General features: G+C 38.0%; 1 protein-coding gene across 5 annotated transcripts in view; it reads left to right on the top strand.

Moving 5' to 3' along the window:
- The window catches only part of SMOC2 (SPARC related modular calcium binding 2), a 163,510-nt gene that overhangs the window by 74,248 nt on the left and 72,135 nt on the right, over positions 1 to 17,127 (top strand). For all 5 annotated transcript variants that reach the window (XM_058167515.1, XM_058167506.1, XM_058167496.1 and 2 more), the window contains exons 3-5: positions 872 to 978; positions 4,286 to 4,385; positions 12,706 to 12,753. In XM_058167515.1, the coding sequence (XP_058023498.1) occupies positions 872 to 978; positions 4,286 to 4,385; positions 12,706 to 12,753 (255 nt within the window). The remainder of the gene's footprint in view (positions 1 to 871; positions 979 to 4,285; positions 4,386 to 12,705; positions 12,754 to 17,127) is intronic.

Genomic DNA, 17,127 nt, shown 5'->3' with positions numbered 1-17,127 from the left:
TGCAGCAACAGTCATTGCACATATCCGGCCCAGGGGCTGTAGTTTGAGGACACCTGATTTAGTGCAATAAAAAAAAATGCAAATAATTTTTCTGAGGACCACCAAAATTTTCTTGTGGACCACCAGTGGTCCACGGACCACCAGTCGGTGACCACTGTTTTAAAGGACTCCTCGTTTGGGAGATGTTTGTCTCTTTCAAATCAAGAGGCCTTTCTAATGCAACTAGGAACCACAGATTTTTCAATAGCAGAAATTTGTCATTAAATGTTCAAAGCTAGCTGAGGAACTCTGGGAGTTGAAGTTCACAAGTCTTAAAGGGACCAAGGTTGGAGACCCCGTTATAGAATGTAAAATGAATGTTACATGAATATAAAGTCCTCTGAGCTCTACTTTGTACTTAAACAAATGTTTTTGTTTGACTTAGAACAAAGTGTTTAATTCCAATAACATTCACAATAGATGTTTCTGAACCGATAGGCACGTTTTAAAGTTTACGAAAACATTATGAGCTTATTGCCAAGAGTCGATGATAATGTTTAGTTTGCTTCCCACCATTCTTTTAAATTTCCAGGGTGTTCTATTATTTGGATCACTTTTTATCTTCTTTTTTTGGAGGGACAGATTTCCAAATAAAGCACTGGGGCTTCAACAGATGCCTTTATTTTTAAAGAATGACTTTTGTGGTAAATGGGGCATGCTTGGAAATAAAGATATTGTGAGTGGCTTTCACTTTATTTTTCAGCCCCGTTCATTCATAGCTTTCAACTAAGCATGGAAAGCCAGTATAAACAGCAAGATGGGGCTGCAACAAAGGCAAATTTTGTGATATTCCCATTTGTGCAGGGATTAATATTTCATCTCATTTCTTCAGATGTTTCACGATGTGTGGCAGAGAGGAAATATACCCAAGAACAAGCACGCAAGGAGTTCCAGCAAGTATTCATCCCAGAATGCAACGATGATGGGACTTACAGCCAGGTTGATTGAAACAATTTTTGATTATTCATTCGATCTATTTCTTTCTATGCTTAACTCTCTTTTTGTGACCACTGATTGGTTCTAAAGTGCTCTGTGTTGTTTCTGAAATAAAAACAGCTCATAAGAAGATATCTAACTGTTAAATTCCTGCGTTCTGAAGGATGTTAAGATGAAGATCTCATGCTACTTCCAGCAGTATTGTGAAACTGTCTCCTGTTTCCTGTCTCATTTCTTGCAAGTTGTAAAAACTCAGCCAGATATATACAATGATATCCAATGTTGCTTTAGTACATTTCTGCTACTTCTGATGGTCTCCTCCTTTCCTCCACCCAGTAGAATCCTGCTTGTTCTCAAAAAGGAAGTTTGGAAGTTTGAGGACTCTCCAGAAAAAGGTGTGAGGAGGTATAGAAATCTGGAGAGTCCATTACATTGTAGATGGAAGAAACTCTACTCATGCAAAGTTGCAAACATGTTATGAGATTCTATTGACAGTTGGGGTGCCATCTGTTGAATTACTTGTTTATTTTAGCTAAAAGTGAATGCTTATTAAGAAGCACAGGCATATTATTTATAGCATTTTACAGCAGAAACTGTGGAGTCCTTGGTATTCTCTGAGTTTGGTTGTTTGCTTACAGACGTTTTACCATCCGACATCATCAATGCCAATGACTGTGAAATTATATATAGTAGCTTGTTCTGACGGTATTGATGGGAGTGTAATTTTCTCCTTGGCAGTTCCTTGATTAGGGTATTGTTTTCTGCTTGGCTGGTATTAATCCCTGCTTATCTGAGTGTAGGATCCCTAAATAAGAAGTTTTCATTGTATCTTCTGATTGCTAGTTGGTGTTCATGGATGCATCCTGTTAAGTCTTCTGCCAGTCTGTTCATATAGTAGTTGTTACAGCCCTTACACTGTATGTTGTAGATCAGGGGTGTCCAAACTTGGTCCCTTTAAGACTTGTGGACTTCAATTCCCAGAGTTCCTCAGCCAGCTTTGCTGGCTGAGGAACTCTGGAATTGAAGTCCACAAGTCTTAAAGGGACCAAGTTTGGACACCCCTGTTGTAGATGATTCCTATTTTGGGGGGGTGGGGGTGGGGGGCTACTAGGTCTTTTAACATTTTTGGAAGACTTTATTTAGTTTGTATTCTACAGTGATGCTGTGTGATTGTAATTGTTGGTTACTTTTGAGATGTTTTTGATGTATGACAGTATTATTCTTTTCATAGCTTGTGTTGGTTGTGCTGTGGTGGGTTAAGTGGTCAGGCACTTTTTTAATAAAGTTGCATGCATATACATTTTTTGGAAGATATTAAATAGATGGTCTCTTTTCTTTTTGTGTTGTGTTGTTCTGTGTTGCTGAAGTACATTTGTACTCATCTGAATAATGTTCTTACATAGTTCTTCTTCTTGTGGGGAGGTTGGATTGTTACTTTGTAATGGGGTAGTGTGGGTTGTCTATCAAAAACTAGTATGAGTTCTCTATCAAACCAAAGACACAGTAACACACAAAAAAAAGAAAAATATGAGTCTACAACATATAATAGAAAGACTTTAACAGCTACTTTGCAGGCTACATAAGCAGAGGATTAGCAAAGCACATCCATGAACACAAATTTGCAATCATAAAACATGATGAAAACGCCTTAATTTCACAACCCATGGACAGATTCAACCATAGTTTCTTCTGGAAACATTCTAGACCAGTCTACATCCCAAAAATTAGGGAATTCCTGGAACCTTGGCGTTTAGACAAATCAGCCATTAACAGATATATAGAGACAAATCACGTTTACACATCATTCAAAACAAATAATAGAAGGAATAAAAAGCAGCCTATACCAAGATATCAGATAAAAAAATCAAGCAGAAGACAATACCATAATCAAGTAAGTACCAACAAGAAAATCATGACCAATATTGTCAGGGCAAGTTATGTATGTAAACAGGGAACAAACCCCACAACACAAGCACTGATGATATTACCTAGTTGGGTAATGAAACATCTGCAAGAAAATAACCAAGCACAGGGAACTCCAAGGATCCCCTTAATTAATGGAGCGTTGGGATCCACACTTTAATGGCGCACACAAACACAAGAAAGAGATGTTTATGATTTGTGAACAAGGAGTCATGGCTCTTAGTTTTTACATGCATTTTGTAAATTAGTGCATATGAAAGTATTTTGAAAGTATATTGTATTGTCCTAAGATTTATTTTTTCACCTAGTTAGAGATCATGACAATGCCAGTTTTAGTAGTGTATTTATTTATTTATTTATAAAATTTATAGAGTACTTATCTTACCTCAAGGTACTTCTGGGCAGATTATATAGATAAAACAGTGGCCTTTATTTATTTATTTATTTATTTAAAGTATTTATATTCTTCCTGTTATTTATGGGCTCAATGCAACACACATTGCACTCTCCCCTCATATAAATAACCTATTGAGAAACCTAGGGCTGAGAGGGAGAATCGCTGTCCCAAATTCATCCAGAGAGATTGTTTTGTCTGGAGTGGACCAAAGACTGGGTTTTCATTGTCCAACTTCATAAACACTGAAACAAACTAGTTCTCATTCCACCATTGGTTTGTGCTTTTGGAAATAAGGAAAATAAGAATAGAGTGCTCTAGATTTTAGGGGTCTCCAACCTTGGTCCCTTTAAGACTTGTGGACTTCAACTCCCAGATTTCCTCAGCCATCTTTGCTGGCTGAGGGACTCTGGAAGTTGAAGTCCACAAGTCTTAAAGGGACCAAGGTTGAAGACCCTGCTCTAAAGTGGCAGGTTTTTGGAGAAATATTTCTTCTTTACTGGTATTCCCCCACATTGACAAAAATAAATGGACAGGCTTAATTCATATTACATCCCCATACTATATTAATTTGAGAAAGGTTGTGACTCAATTTGAAATTGAAATTCAACACACTCAACTCTGGTTGAACAAGCAACTCAGATTGTATCATTTTATTTTTCTATCCATGCAAGTTAGGAGGAAAAAAATGACTGAATGAGCTGTCACTGAATATCCACTGAAGATATTATTAGTGATTCCCCAATCAGATCATGGGGTTTAGCTTTTGTCTAGTCTCATTCAAGTTACATCCATTTAATATAACCCATAAAAACAAATGAGCCTATTGATTTTGATATGATACATGGATTTGCAAAACTGTGGAAAGGATGGTTCTTTTTTTTTTACAGGATAGTGCCACAGATATAGGTACTAACTGGAAAAAAATCATCTCTCAAGAAAATATTAGATATTATTTTCTGCGAGTTTCAAATACTTGACATTTTTTCACAGGTTCAGTGCCACAGTTACACAGGCTACTGTTGGTGTGTCACCCCTAATGGTCGTCCAATCAGTGGTACAGCTGTAGCACATAAAACTCCACGTTGCCCAGGTAACTATATATGCATTATTGTGGCAGAAGCTGTTCTTCCTTTTTCTTACTCTCTATCATGATATACTGAGTCAAAGTATCCATATACAGAAGCTAACCCGCCAAATTAAGTATTTGTTTATTATTGTACCTTTTTATTCCATTGGTTCTGCTGACAACAAGTAAAATGTCAAATACAAAAAGAGATAATTCAAAAGTGCACTGAACAATTAACAATTAAGAAATAAAAGATTGTCAAGTAAAATGATTTACTTGATAGAGTCAAGATCAGGTGAAGTGTTAATATCATTTTATAATGCCTTGGTAAGGCCACACTTGGAATACTGCATGCCATTTTGGTCACCACGATGTAAAAAAGATGTTGAGACTCTAGAAAAAGTACGGAAGAGAGCAACAAAGATGATTAGGGGACTGGAGGCTAAAACATATAAAGAACAGTTTCTGGAATTGGGTATATCTAGTTTAATGAAAAGAAGGACTAGAGTTGACATGATAGCAATCTTCCAATCTTCCAATATCTCAGTGGTTCCCACAAAGAAGAGGGGGTCAATCTATTCTCCAAAGCACCTGAGGGCAGGACAAGAAGTAATGGATGGAAACTAATCAAGGAGAGAAGCAACTTAGAACTAAGGAGAAATCTCCTGACAGTTAGAACAATTAATCAGTGGAACCACTTAACTCCAGAAGTTATGAATGCTCCAACACTGGAAGTTTTTAAGAAGAGATTGGACAACCATTTGTCTGAAATGGTATAGGGTTTTCTGCCTGAGCAGTGGGGTGACTTCCAAGGTCCCTTCCAACTCTGTTGTCCTGTCCTGTCCTGTCCTGTTCTGTTCTGTTCTGTTAAGTGAGAGCTGAATGCATTCTCCACTTTGGAAGCAACATAGTTGAATGTCAGGTTAAAGATTCTCTAACCTTAGGAGAGGAGAGAAAGCGAGAGAATGAGAGAGCCAGCCAGCCAGCAAATTTGGTAATAGAGAAGTCACTCAGACTAGAAACCATGAGAGCATGAGTTCTAGTCCCACCTTAGTCACAAAGCCATCTGAATGACCTTGGTCACTCTGTCAGACCTAGGAAGAAGGCAAGGGCAAACTACTTCCAGAACAACTGTGCCAAGAAAACTGCACAGGGCTAGTCCAGACAGTCACAGGAATCAACAATGTGTGAAAAGTGGGCCTTTGTGCATGTGCACACTCACACACTCATATTAAAAAAAGAAATCCAAAGGACCTCTGCTGCAGATTTGTAAGAGGTGAACCTTCAGATAGATAGTCCCTAAGCCATTTGGGGTTCTGAAAGTGCACCTTACCACATGCCTGGTTAACAATTTCCAACCAGTGATGACCTTCAGTTCTAATTTTATGTGTTCCCTGCATCATACCACTGATTAGCAACCTAGCTGTCCCATTTTACACCAGTTGCAACATCTGGATACTTTTCAAAAGTAGACCAAGTAGAGAACTTGCAATAGTCTAATTCAGTGGTAGTCAACCTGGTCCCTACCGCCCACTAGTGAGCGTTCCAGCTTTCATGGTGGGCGGTAGGGGTTTTGTCCAATACTGAAGCACTTTCCTTTTTTTAAATATAATTGACTTTTAAAATATTTTTCATAGCATTGTTTTAAATTTTTTTTCATTATGTTGTCATAATGTCGTCGCGAGCTTAAGACACATTTATTCATCTGTGCAGGACTGGCTTAGATTTTTAAATTTAGAGGGGTTTTAAATTGATTTTAATATTTTATATTTGATATTTATATTTCTATTTTTATTAATTCGGGCGCTAGAATAAGTTTTTTAAGGATTATTTTAATTTGTATATTGATATTGATGTTTTATATGCCTGTGAACCGCCCTGAGTCCTTTGGGAGATAGGGCGGTATATAAATTCGAATAATAAATAAAATAAATAAATAAAATAAAATTCCGTGACAATTTAAATTTCTGAAAATATACTATTTGTATCACCCGCGCATAAATTTAGTTCACGTTAGATAAGTGAAACTAAATGGCGCTATAGTGCGACTGCAAACAAAAGAGCCTCATCCCAGAATAGCTCGCCCATCTGCCCCCACACCACCCAGCTGTAACAGATAAGCAGAGCTGGTAGCCAGCTCCCCCTCCCCCACCCAATCCATGATGCACGAGAGGTGGGTGGTTAGAAAATTTTACTACTAACCGAGATACAAAAGTGGGTGGTAAGTATAAAAAGGTTGACTACCCCTGGTCTAATTTATATTTTGGCTATTTTGGCGCCTCACAGCACATTAGATTTATTATACTTTCTTCTTGGTTTCTGTGAGGTTTGCTTTCCTATCATTTTAGAGGAGCCATGAACTTTATGTCACAGAGTAATAGATAAGTGTACTTTAAAACAATAAACCAATTTCCTGCTGACCTTATTTTAAGAAGTATAATTTAATAAATCTTCAGTGCAAAATTCAAATGACCTGAGTATGACATTTAGGCTGCAATTCTATACTTGGGATTCTGGCATAAATTTTATTATGGTCAATTATGTACATTCATAAAAAATATGACAGTGGAATTATTCTGGGGGAGACATTTGGATATGAATAGAGGATTAGTGTTCTCCAAGTTAGTTTTAGATTTTCAATCTAAACTAATGCCTGTAAACCTATATTTTATTCTGGCTGTTTTGTAGATGCCTGGCTTTTCCAATATTACTGTTTGGCATTTTTGTAGATGCAAAAACAATAATAGCAACGCTGAGGACAAAACAGTTTCCAAACAGGATAGTTTTGGATCATCTTATATTCACATGACAATTGTCCATATTTTGGTTTCCTCAAGAGAAATTTTTTTTTCCATTATAGTGCTTCAGTTCTGAAATACAAATAGTTTCCTTTACAGATTTGCTCTTTGGATGTCATGTTATCAGTGTTTATAAGGCACTGATTGAAAACATTATTATATTTGCCCAACATGTAGTAGCTTGTGTGGGTTATAGACTACTAATATATATGTTATCTTGTTGGTAAAGACCAACTAGTATAATACTAAATAAAAAGACATTTCACAAATAATTTGAGATCTGCACAGTTCATAACGGTTCCTATTAGCACAGTTGTTTACAGTATTCTGGAGAATCAGTGTAGCCTGCTCATTAGCAAATCAAGGTCTAGATAATATAGTTGGGAGTGATCCTGAAAACTGAAGCAAAATATTTGTCCTAAGAAATCTTTGGGACTGAAGACTAAGATGATTTTGGTGAGAATTGCATGCTGTATGACCAAATTCCTTTACTATTTCTTGTTTATTAATTTTATTTGGAATCCTAGTTGATGTTCATACTGTTAACATGTAAGATAAACTTCAAGAAAAAAAAAGATATGGTCTTAGAAAATCAGCAATGGGAATGCTTACAAATTCAAATAAGTGTCATGTTATATTGAACATCGTATCTGGAAATAATAGAATCATATGTCAACTTTGGGAAGAAAAAAGTCAGAGTATAAGTTCAAAACAGCAATCTTTAATTCTTGTTCTGAAAGACCATGTTTAATTAAAACAGTGTACATTTCCTTCCTGTTTTAGACACAAATTCAGATTTGTCTCAGATACTATTATTAATTGCACTTCTGTTGCTACTATTGGTGTGCTTTCAATATTCCAAGTAAATATTTTAAAAAACCTCTTATCAGGTAAGGAAAAATAGTGAGTTGAAAATGTAAAAGACTATTCCCCCCCTCCTTTTCTCTCTGTCTCTCTGTCTGTCTGTTTGCCTGCCTCTCTCTGTCTTCTTTCTGCCTGTATGTCTTTCTGTCTCTCTGTCTCTGTCTCTCTTTCTCTGTCTGTCTCTGTCTCTATCTATATTTCAATTATATATTGATAGATTGTATTCTTATATTGTACAATACTCAACTCAGTTTGGTGATCCTTTAGATGTAGACATGATTCTTGGACAAGTTGGCCATCTGCAGGCTTGGCCCTGTGCATCCTGTCTTATTAAAACAGGTGAATATTTGGATAAGTAAAACAGGGCCATGTTCAGGAAGGGCCATGGAAGAAGGCAGCATAATACTTTTCATGGAGAATTTTTTTTTCATTAGTATTTTTATGCAAATTATGGCACAAGTCACAAAGAAAGCAACCCAGTCATGACTATCAGGTATAAGCCCACAATCTATAAAATAGATACATGCAGCCACCATTTTAGTGTTTGCTAGATTGTTCATCAGAATCATAATTGCCCCAAGTCAAATGGTGAAGGAATTTTATTGTTCTCTTAATTCATTTGTTTTCAGCCTGCCAGGTAATAAAGGTGGAATTGATCATTGCAAACAAAGGCGCATATAAATGTATCTAATCAAATGAAGTGGGAAGCCTTAACAATATTATACCATGATATACCATTCTATACCAGATCAGGCCACTCCCAGTGAAACAGTGATAAGAACGTCAACACTAAATCCTCTGATACATCTATGGATCTTCTCTTTTCTTCACCACCCCCAGGGTTGGGTTCTATTTACCTTTACTACCTGTTCGCAAAGGGGCCGTACGGACTTGCTTCGCTCATGTACTTGTGCTTCTGCGCATGCACAGAAGCTTCCTGATGACGTCCAGGTCAGTGGGCGGAGCCTCCCACCGGTTTTACTACCGGTTCTTGCAAACCGGTCCAAACTGGGGGCAACTCACCACTGCCCCTCCCCTCCAAAAAAAGTGGCTGATGTATTAGTAAAACTGTCAACGTTCACAAGCATCTAGTATTAAAAGATACATTTCCAATAGAGAAAGCGAGGAAATAAAGGAAAATGATCTCATTCACTTAATTCTTAGTTACAATGTTTTTAAAGGCCAAATAGAAAGCAGTTGAAGGCGAGAAATCAATAAATAAAAAGTAAGAGTTTCCCCGCTGAGCTGATGGAGTAATCCTGATCCATCTTTCTCTCTTCTGTAGCCTGATGGAATGGCTGTTGCCAAGTGGCACTTGATGGAGAGAGGAACATGGTTTCTCAATATAGTTGATGGCAGCTGTATTTCCTTCAGGAAACAGTTCCCTTCAATTTGGGGTTTTGGTTTGGTTTGGGGAAAGAAATTGCCTTGGTTATCCTAATAAATCCCTTGCCCATAGTAATCCCTTTGATGTGTCATTAAAATGGTTTCCAGATCTTAAGGATTTTTCCCCCAAGGGCAATAAATGGAAGATCTAACAGCAGCAGGCAATCCTCTCCAACCAAATAAGTTCCAGTAAATTCAGCATATTTTAGAAGATTTTTTTTAAAAATGCACATATGAGCATGATGTAGCCAAGGTTCAGTGTGAATTGGGGAGAATTTTGACCATTGGAGATTACTCAGAACATGGTATTTTTGCAGAAACCTGAGTGTAACTAGAACTAATGTACCGGTCACTTGTACCAACCACAAGTTGTAAAGTAAATTTGACTGAAGCCACTCACACAGATTTCTGATAAACAAAAAGCTAAATTTATTTTATGAAACAGGAGCTTGTGACGTGTGTCTTTTAGATCACACATTTCACATAAAAAGGAATCTTTCACAAACTGGAATTTCAATTATCAGGACTGTATTTTGTAGCAGGCAAGTATTTATTTAGACAGAAGTGTGTGCATATTAAGTTGCTATATTTTTTGTGTTTATTGCACTCTTTTCAATCATGACTGTTTTTTAAAAAAAATACTTTAAAGTTGAAGAGCAAGAAAAAAAAGCTTATTTAAAAGCTTACATACCTCCAGCCTAAATTTATTACAAAATAATTAATCACCAACTGCATTATCTAAGACTCGATTCTTTTGGATTTTCTTTCTTAATTATTGGGCACTGGCATTATTGGGCACTCCTATCTATTACCACTGTCTGGCTATTCACTGTTTGATGGTCTCGTTGAATCTTCATTAGGTTTATTCAGGTTATACCCATTAGACCAGGGGTCTCCAACCTTAGCAACTTTAAGACTTGTGGACTTCAACTCCCAGAGTTCTGGGAGCTGAAGTCCATAACTCTTAAAGTTACCAAGGTTGGAGACCCCTGCATTAGACCAGCCACCATATTTTATAACTAATCCAAATCTCCTTGATTCAAGCTTCTAGTAAGTAGTTTATCGATTGACTAAAATCTCTGATAATTTGTATCAGATTGTATGCTGGCAGTAGTGTAATTCTTTGTAAATAGCATTTCCGGTTGTTTTGGTTGCCATTATTTCAACTTATTCCAGGTAAAACCATTTAGATAATTGTATATGGACGTTCTCAGTCATCCATGGTTGTCCACAAAAGTGCTTCTTTAAAAAAAAAAACACACACCCCACAAATGGACTTCCTTGATTTTTCTTGAAGACATTTCATTTCTCATCCAAGAAACTTTTTCAGTTCTAACTAACTGATGGGAAATGGAAATGATTTATACTCTTTCTAGTATAGCCAGTAATTAACTCTCTGTTGTTGAAACCACCTGGGTTTATAATGGGAATAGCAATAGCAATAGCAATAGCAATAGCAATAGCAATAGCAATAGCAATAGCAATAGCAATAGCAATAGCAATAGCAATAGCAATAGCAACAGCAACAGCAATAGCACTTAGACTTATATACTGCTTCTTAGTGCTTTATAGCCCACTCTAAATGGTTTACAGAGTCAGCGTATTGCCTCCCAACAATCTGGGTACTGATTTTAACGGCCACAGAAGGATGGAAGGCTGAGTCAACCAAATCCTTTTCATTCCCCACCAGTTGATTAGAATTGAAGAAGCTTCTTGGATCAGAAGTGAAATGTCTTCAAGAAAAATATTAAAAAGTCCAGTTGCAGTCTGACAGAAGCACTTTTTGGGGGAAATTTAGCTAAATGGGAGTGGAACGCACACTTGGTTTAGAAGTTTTTGCTTGTCATTATTTTCAAATAAGGCAGGTATCAGCTTAAACCTATTTATATACTTTCCTTTCTTATGTGCTCTCTGTTGAAGTACAATTGCATAAAAAGCATTGTTGTGTTGTAACTCATAACAGGGAGGCAGACCTCTCCATGAGCCATTAGTTTACTATTGTGAGAGCACTGGACAACTTGAGAGATACAGCATAAAGCAGATCAGCTTCATTGGCTGCATAAAGTTAAATGTTCCCATCCTCCACAAACTGTTCATTGAAATGCACCAGATGCAACCCAGACATTTTTACTGCTCCCAAGTCAAGAGATCAAAATTTAGGGAGCTAAAAGAAATTCCAGATATATTGAGCCTTTAGGGAAAGGGAAGGAACTTTTGAAACAGGTGTTCAACTATTGCTGAAAGGTATTGTTCAGTAAGGTTTTTTCCCCCCGTACAATATTCTAAAATACAATGCACATGCAATATATCTTGCTTTCTTCTGTAAAAGTTTCCGATGAGCACTGTAAGTCCCAGGGACAAAGAATATTGTATAGAATGACACATTATGAAATAAAAGCCTTATTCTTCTCTTCTCCATATTAATAAATGTCTAAACCAGGGGTCACCAAACTTTCGGACCGCAGGGACCACTAAATTCATAATTTTAAATCCCACGTACCACTAATATGATGTGCGTAATGATCTGCTGGGTGGGTGTGGCTATGTGGTCATGTGGCTGGGTGGGTGTGGTCAAGTCAATGTCACTCATGTTGAGGGGTGCCTCAACTCGGCCCTCCCCTCCCAGCCACTCCTTCCCTCCCCATCCAGGCTCCTTAGGGCCCCAACAGGAAGCAGTTGTTGAAGCTAAGCAGCCACCACAAGAAAGAGTTGGCAAAACAGCTCAGTTTAAATTGGATCTGACTGAGAAGGAGGCTCAACAGAAGCACCTCACTGAGGACTACAAGTATAGCCTTTCCAAACAGAGGAAAGACCTGCGGGAGTGCAAGGCCAGGTACCGGCACCTGGAGGCTCAGCAGGCTGAGATGGTCAGCCAGTTCCAGACCATGATGATATCCCACTGGAACAAGGCCCTCCGGTTCTTTGCCAACAGCAGCATTTCCCTCCAGCCTTCGCCCAAAGCCTGAAGTAGGCTGAAGTAGACCCCAAGTCAGAATTTCTTGCCCCCTCCGACCCACACAAGAAGACCCCAAAGGGGGAGACTCTCTGCAACAACAAAAATGTTCATTGCACGTATCCATCCCAGGGGCCATAGTTTGAGGACCCCTGATTTAGTGCAATATGAAAAATGCAAATAATTTTTCTGTGGGCCACAAAAATTTTCTTGCGGACCACCAGTGGTCCACAGACCACCAGTTCACAGTGACCACTGGCCTAAACAGTGATTTGTCTGCTGCCTTTGACATTTGGTAACACAACTCAATTCTTACATTACATTGTTTCTGCTCTACTTTTAGGGTCTCTAAATGAGAAGCTGCCACAGCGTGAAGGTACAGGAAAAACAGGTAAATATCATACTATTTAATATTATAGATTATATATGTATAATCAGCCTCCATTAAATAGGAAAAGTTATTTTCTTTTATACAGATTCAATATATTTCAGTGGATCCCAAAAAAAGCAACTCGGGCTTCTTATTTCATTATTAAGAGTCCGCAGTGGCACGGTGGTTAGAATGCAGTACTGCAGGGTACTTCTGCGGACTGCTGGCTGCCTGCAATTTGGCAGTTCCAATCTCACCAGGCTCAAGGTCAACTCAGCCTTCCATCCTTCCGAGGTTGGTAAAATGAGGACCCAGATTGTTGGGGGCAATAGGCTGACTCTATCAACTGCTTAGAGAGGGCTGTAAAGCACTGTGAAGCAGTATAGAAGTCCAAATGCTATTGCTATTAAACCTAGGATTAACATCAGACCTGTCACCATTTCTTCCTAGAAAAGTTTGCAGTTACCCTTTAATGAAGTATTTGGATTATGTGAATAGAATAACAGAGTTGGAAGAGACCTTGGAGGTCTTCTAGTCCAACCCCCTGCTTAGGCAGGAAATCCTACATCATTTCAGACAAATGGCTATCCAATTGGTTATCCATCTGATTTTTTTTCCTCGATATATCTCAGAATGAACTGAGAACAATGGTACATGCTTCCTTGATTAAACACTTTTTTTTTTGCTAAATCTAGATGAAATAGAACATTGGCTCCTTTGCATTGCATTCAAAATTGGAGGGTATGAATCTGTGCACTGATGATGTTACCTGGTTTAGTAATGAAATGTCTCAAGAAAGCTCAGAAAGCACCATGGACTATTTCTTGGGGAAACTTGAGGTAGCACTTAGCAGTCATCAATTTAATAAGATAGTCTAGTGCTAGGCCCGAGGTCTTCAAACTTGGCAGCTTGGCATATAGTCATACTGGCCACATGATCACAGAAGGATCTTTGGACAATGTTGGTTCCCTTGGCTAAGAAATGGAGATGAGCACCACCCCTTTGAATTAGACATGTCTGAACAGGGGAACCTTTTATCTTTAATATAAAACAGTTAGGCAACTGTTAGGAGCTTTTGTTGACCTTAGCCAATGTGGGTGAGTAGTGAGAGATAATAGGGACTGCAGCACATATGCTGATATATGGGATTCTGATCAATTCCTGATATATGGGAACATGAGTATTTCCTTCCCCTCCTCCTAGGGAAAGGGATAAATTAGGTTAATTTGCATTTTAATGGGAATTTAAGTAATTTGTAGCCCCTGAAATAATACATGTACAAAATGAAGTTTTATTTCAACATTTCCTAATTTTATTTTCCAGTTAAAAATATAGGTAAAATGCCTATATATGTGTAACATTGTGTATAGCTATGAAACTTATGCCTTGAAAGAAATGTTGGCAAAATAATATGCCTACAAGTGCATGTTAGGAAAAAATATGCATAGTTATATGTATTAATTGACACCACTCCTGCGCAGTCTGCACTGGCTACCTGTGGTCTTTCGGGTGCGATTCAAGGTTCTGGTTACCACCTTTAAAGCGCTCCATGGCTTAGGGCCCGGGTACTTACAGGACCGCCTGCTGTTACCTTATGCCTCCCATCGACCCGTATGCTCTCACAGAGAGGGTCTTCTCAGGGTGCCATCCGCCAAGCAATGCCGGCTGGCGGCCCCCAGGGGAAGGGCCTTCTCTGTTGGAGCTCCTACTCTCTGGAACGACCTTCCCTCCGGTTTGCGCCAAATATCTGACCTTCGGACCTTTCGTCGGGAATTAAAAACTTATTTATTCATCCAAGCGGGACTGGACTGATTTTTTAGATTTTTTAAATTTCTAAATTTTAAATTTTAAATTTTTAAATTTTCTGTAATTTTATATGGGGTATTTTAGGTTGGTCAATTTGACGGTTTTAATTCGGCCACTATTGAATAGGTATTTTAAATTGATTTTTAACTTTGTATACTTATTGCTTTTTATCTTGGCTGTACACCGCCCTGAGTCCTTCGGGAGAAGGGCGGTATAAAAGTTTAATTAATAAATAAATAAATAAATAAAATAATTCTAGTACTGAATTGGTATTTTTAAAAATGTTAACAGAAACCAGGGTGTAATAATGGTTTGGCAAAAAAAGAGACTGGCTAAATCTATCAAATTCAGTTTCATTCAATCCTACTCATCCTCCACTCCCAAATCCATTGTCTCTATTTTCTTTTTGTGCATTGTTACAATTCTCACATACACAGTCAGTAGGATTTGTGCTGTACTTAACAGTCCTAAAATTCTTGGCTGTGGCTTTCTGGTCCTTAAATTCTTGGCTGTGGCTTTCTGGACCATTCTTCATCTTTTTCTAAAATCTGCTCTTCTTAAGATTGAGCTATAGAGATCTCTTTTATTCAGTCCTCTGGTAATGGAGGTTAAAATTTCTGGCTAGGACTTATTATAATAAGTTAAACTGATAGATTATATTCAGAGCCGGTTTCTTTTATTAATGTTATCTCTGTATAACGTTTTATGTGTCTATACTAAAATCTTTCATATATCTGTCTGGACCAGTTTACCTCCCAATGTAGCTGGTAGAATTATGCCCAAGATTAATGGGGATATATATTCAAGTTTATTTAGTTTTTTTCTTTATTTGCTTTAGTGATTTGCAATGAAATGCCCAAGCTCAGGAAAGCTGAGTTATGTAATGCCAATTCAACATTATATAACTATTCTTGATTTATGCTCCTATACGAACCATAGCACCCGTAACCATTTCATATGAAAACACAAGTAACTTTTCAACCGAGTAATGTGAGCTGTGTATATATGCTACTTGAGGGCAATTGCTCTTTTATCCATTTGCCAGGCAAATATGTCAGCTCCAGATGTCAATTAGCTTTTCTAAAGAAACTCAATACAGGTCATAAATTAGACATTTTTAGTACTACGCAAAGTACTAAATATACTATGTAGTCTTTCAACTTTGCCTGAGTGCTGAGTCAGAACAGCAACGAAGAAAGACATCTTATCACCAGCCTCCAGCTACACACTGTGTTTGATACACGGGGGAACAAAAGCAGGTGTGAAGCTGAATGTTTTCTAAAGCAAGGTTCTGCTTGTGTGTTGGTTGTTGCTGAGGCCAGCCAGCCACTGCAACTCATATATATTTAAGCTTGGCAGACTGCCTGTTAAGGTTTAATACCTCATTACTTAAATATCTAGATTTTAATGAGGGACCACATCAGGGTTGTTTTTGACCTTGAGGAGCCGGGTAGGCGTGGCCAGGGTGGGCATGACCCGCTTAACGTCACTCATGTTGGGTGCACACTCTGCCAGTGAAAATGGGCTCCCGAGCTCCATTTTTGGCTGCAACAGCTTTCTGCAACTCTCTGCCAGTGAAAATGGAGGTCAGGGCAGATCTCCAGGGCAGCCCTGTGGGCCAGATCTAAGCACCCCATGGGCTGGCAGGCCTTGAGTTTGACACCCCTGATCTAGAATGACACTTAAGAGGCATACTGGGATCCCAGTTGACCAGACAAAACCAACATAGATCCTGAAAGATTGGGGCATTTTTACATTGAAAAGGTTTTCAGGAATCAAGTCATGTTGTTTCTTATATTTTCTTTATGTTTCTTACATTTATTTTATTTATTTATTTTATTTTTCAAATTTATATACCGCCCTATCTCCCTAAGGACTCAGGGCGGTTCACAGGCAGTTAAAATACATATAAATACAGATTAAAAAACAATTAAAAAACTTATTCTATTGCCCCAAATTTAAAATAGTATAAATAATAAAAACCCCTTAAAACCCATAACTTTAAAATCTAATCCAGTCCCGCGCAGATAAATAAGTGTTCCTTATGTTTTAAAACATGGATGCAAATATTTAAAAATGGAATTGGAACTTCAAAGTACAGAAAGTGCTTATTTAGTTGCCTATAATTTGCTTTAGGGTTGCATGGAGCTTTCTTTTCCATATAGAACAGAATCATACGTAGAATTGCTGCATTCAGTTTTGATTGCTCTTCTGGTGTTTACATTTTAAAACACTGGTGCTATGCAGACTGTCCACTTGTTTTGGGGGATGCAGGATGAGAATCCCCATTAGATGTGACCAAGATAGTTCTGTGCAGATAATTCTCTATTTACTTGCCCCTCCATGCCGAAGATAATGGGACAGTGCTGATGACCTCCATGGACATTAGGTGAGAAAACTAGGCAGTAGATACAACATGAGAACTTTGACAGCTGACTGCTCATTCAAAGGGTAGGAGTGAAAGCCAGGTATATTTTGCCTAAAAGATTCCTTAGGTCTACTGGCTATCCTATCATTATTAAATTTGAGCTTTTTCTGGCAATCATTATTAATTGAGCTACTTTAAAATCCAGTCAGCACTGACACTGG

This window comes from Ahaetulla prasina, chromosome 1, assembly GCF_028640845.1.
Source record: "Ahaetulla prasina isolate Xishuangbanna chromosome 1, ASM2864084v1, whole genome shotgun sequence".
Taxonomy (NCBI): Eukaryota; Metazoa; Chordata; class Lepidosauria; order Squamata; family Colubridae; genus Ahaetulla; species Ahaetulla prasina.
The sequence above is the reverse complement of the archived record's forward strand: the minus strand, read 5'-3'. Positions and strand labels throughout refer to the sequence as shown.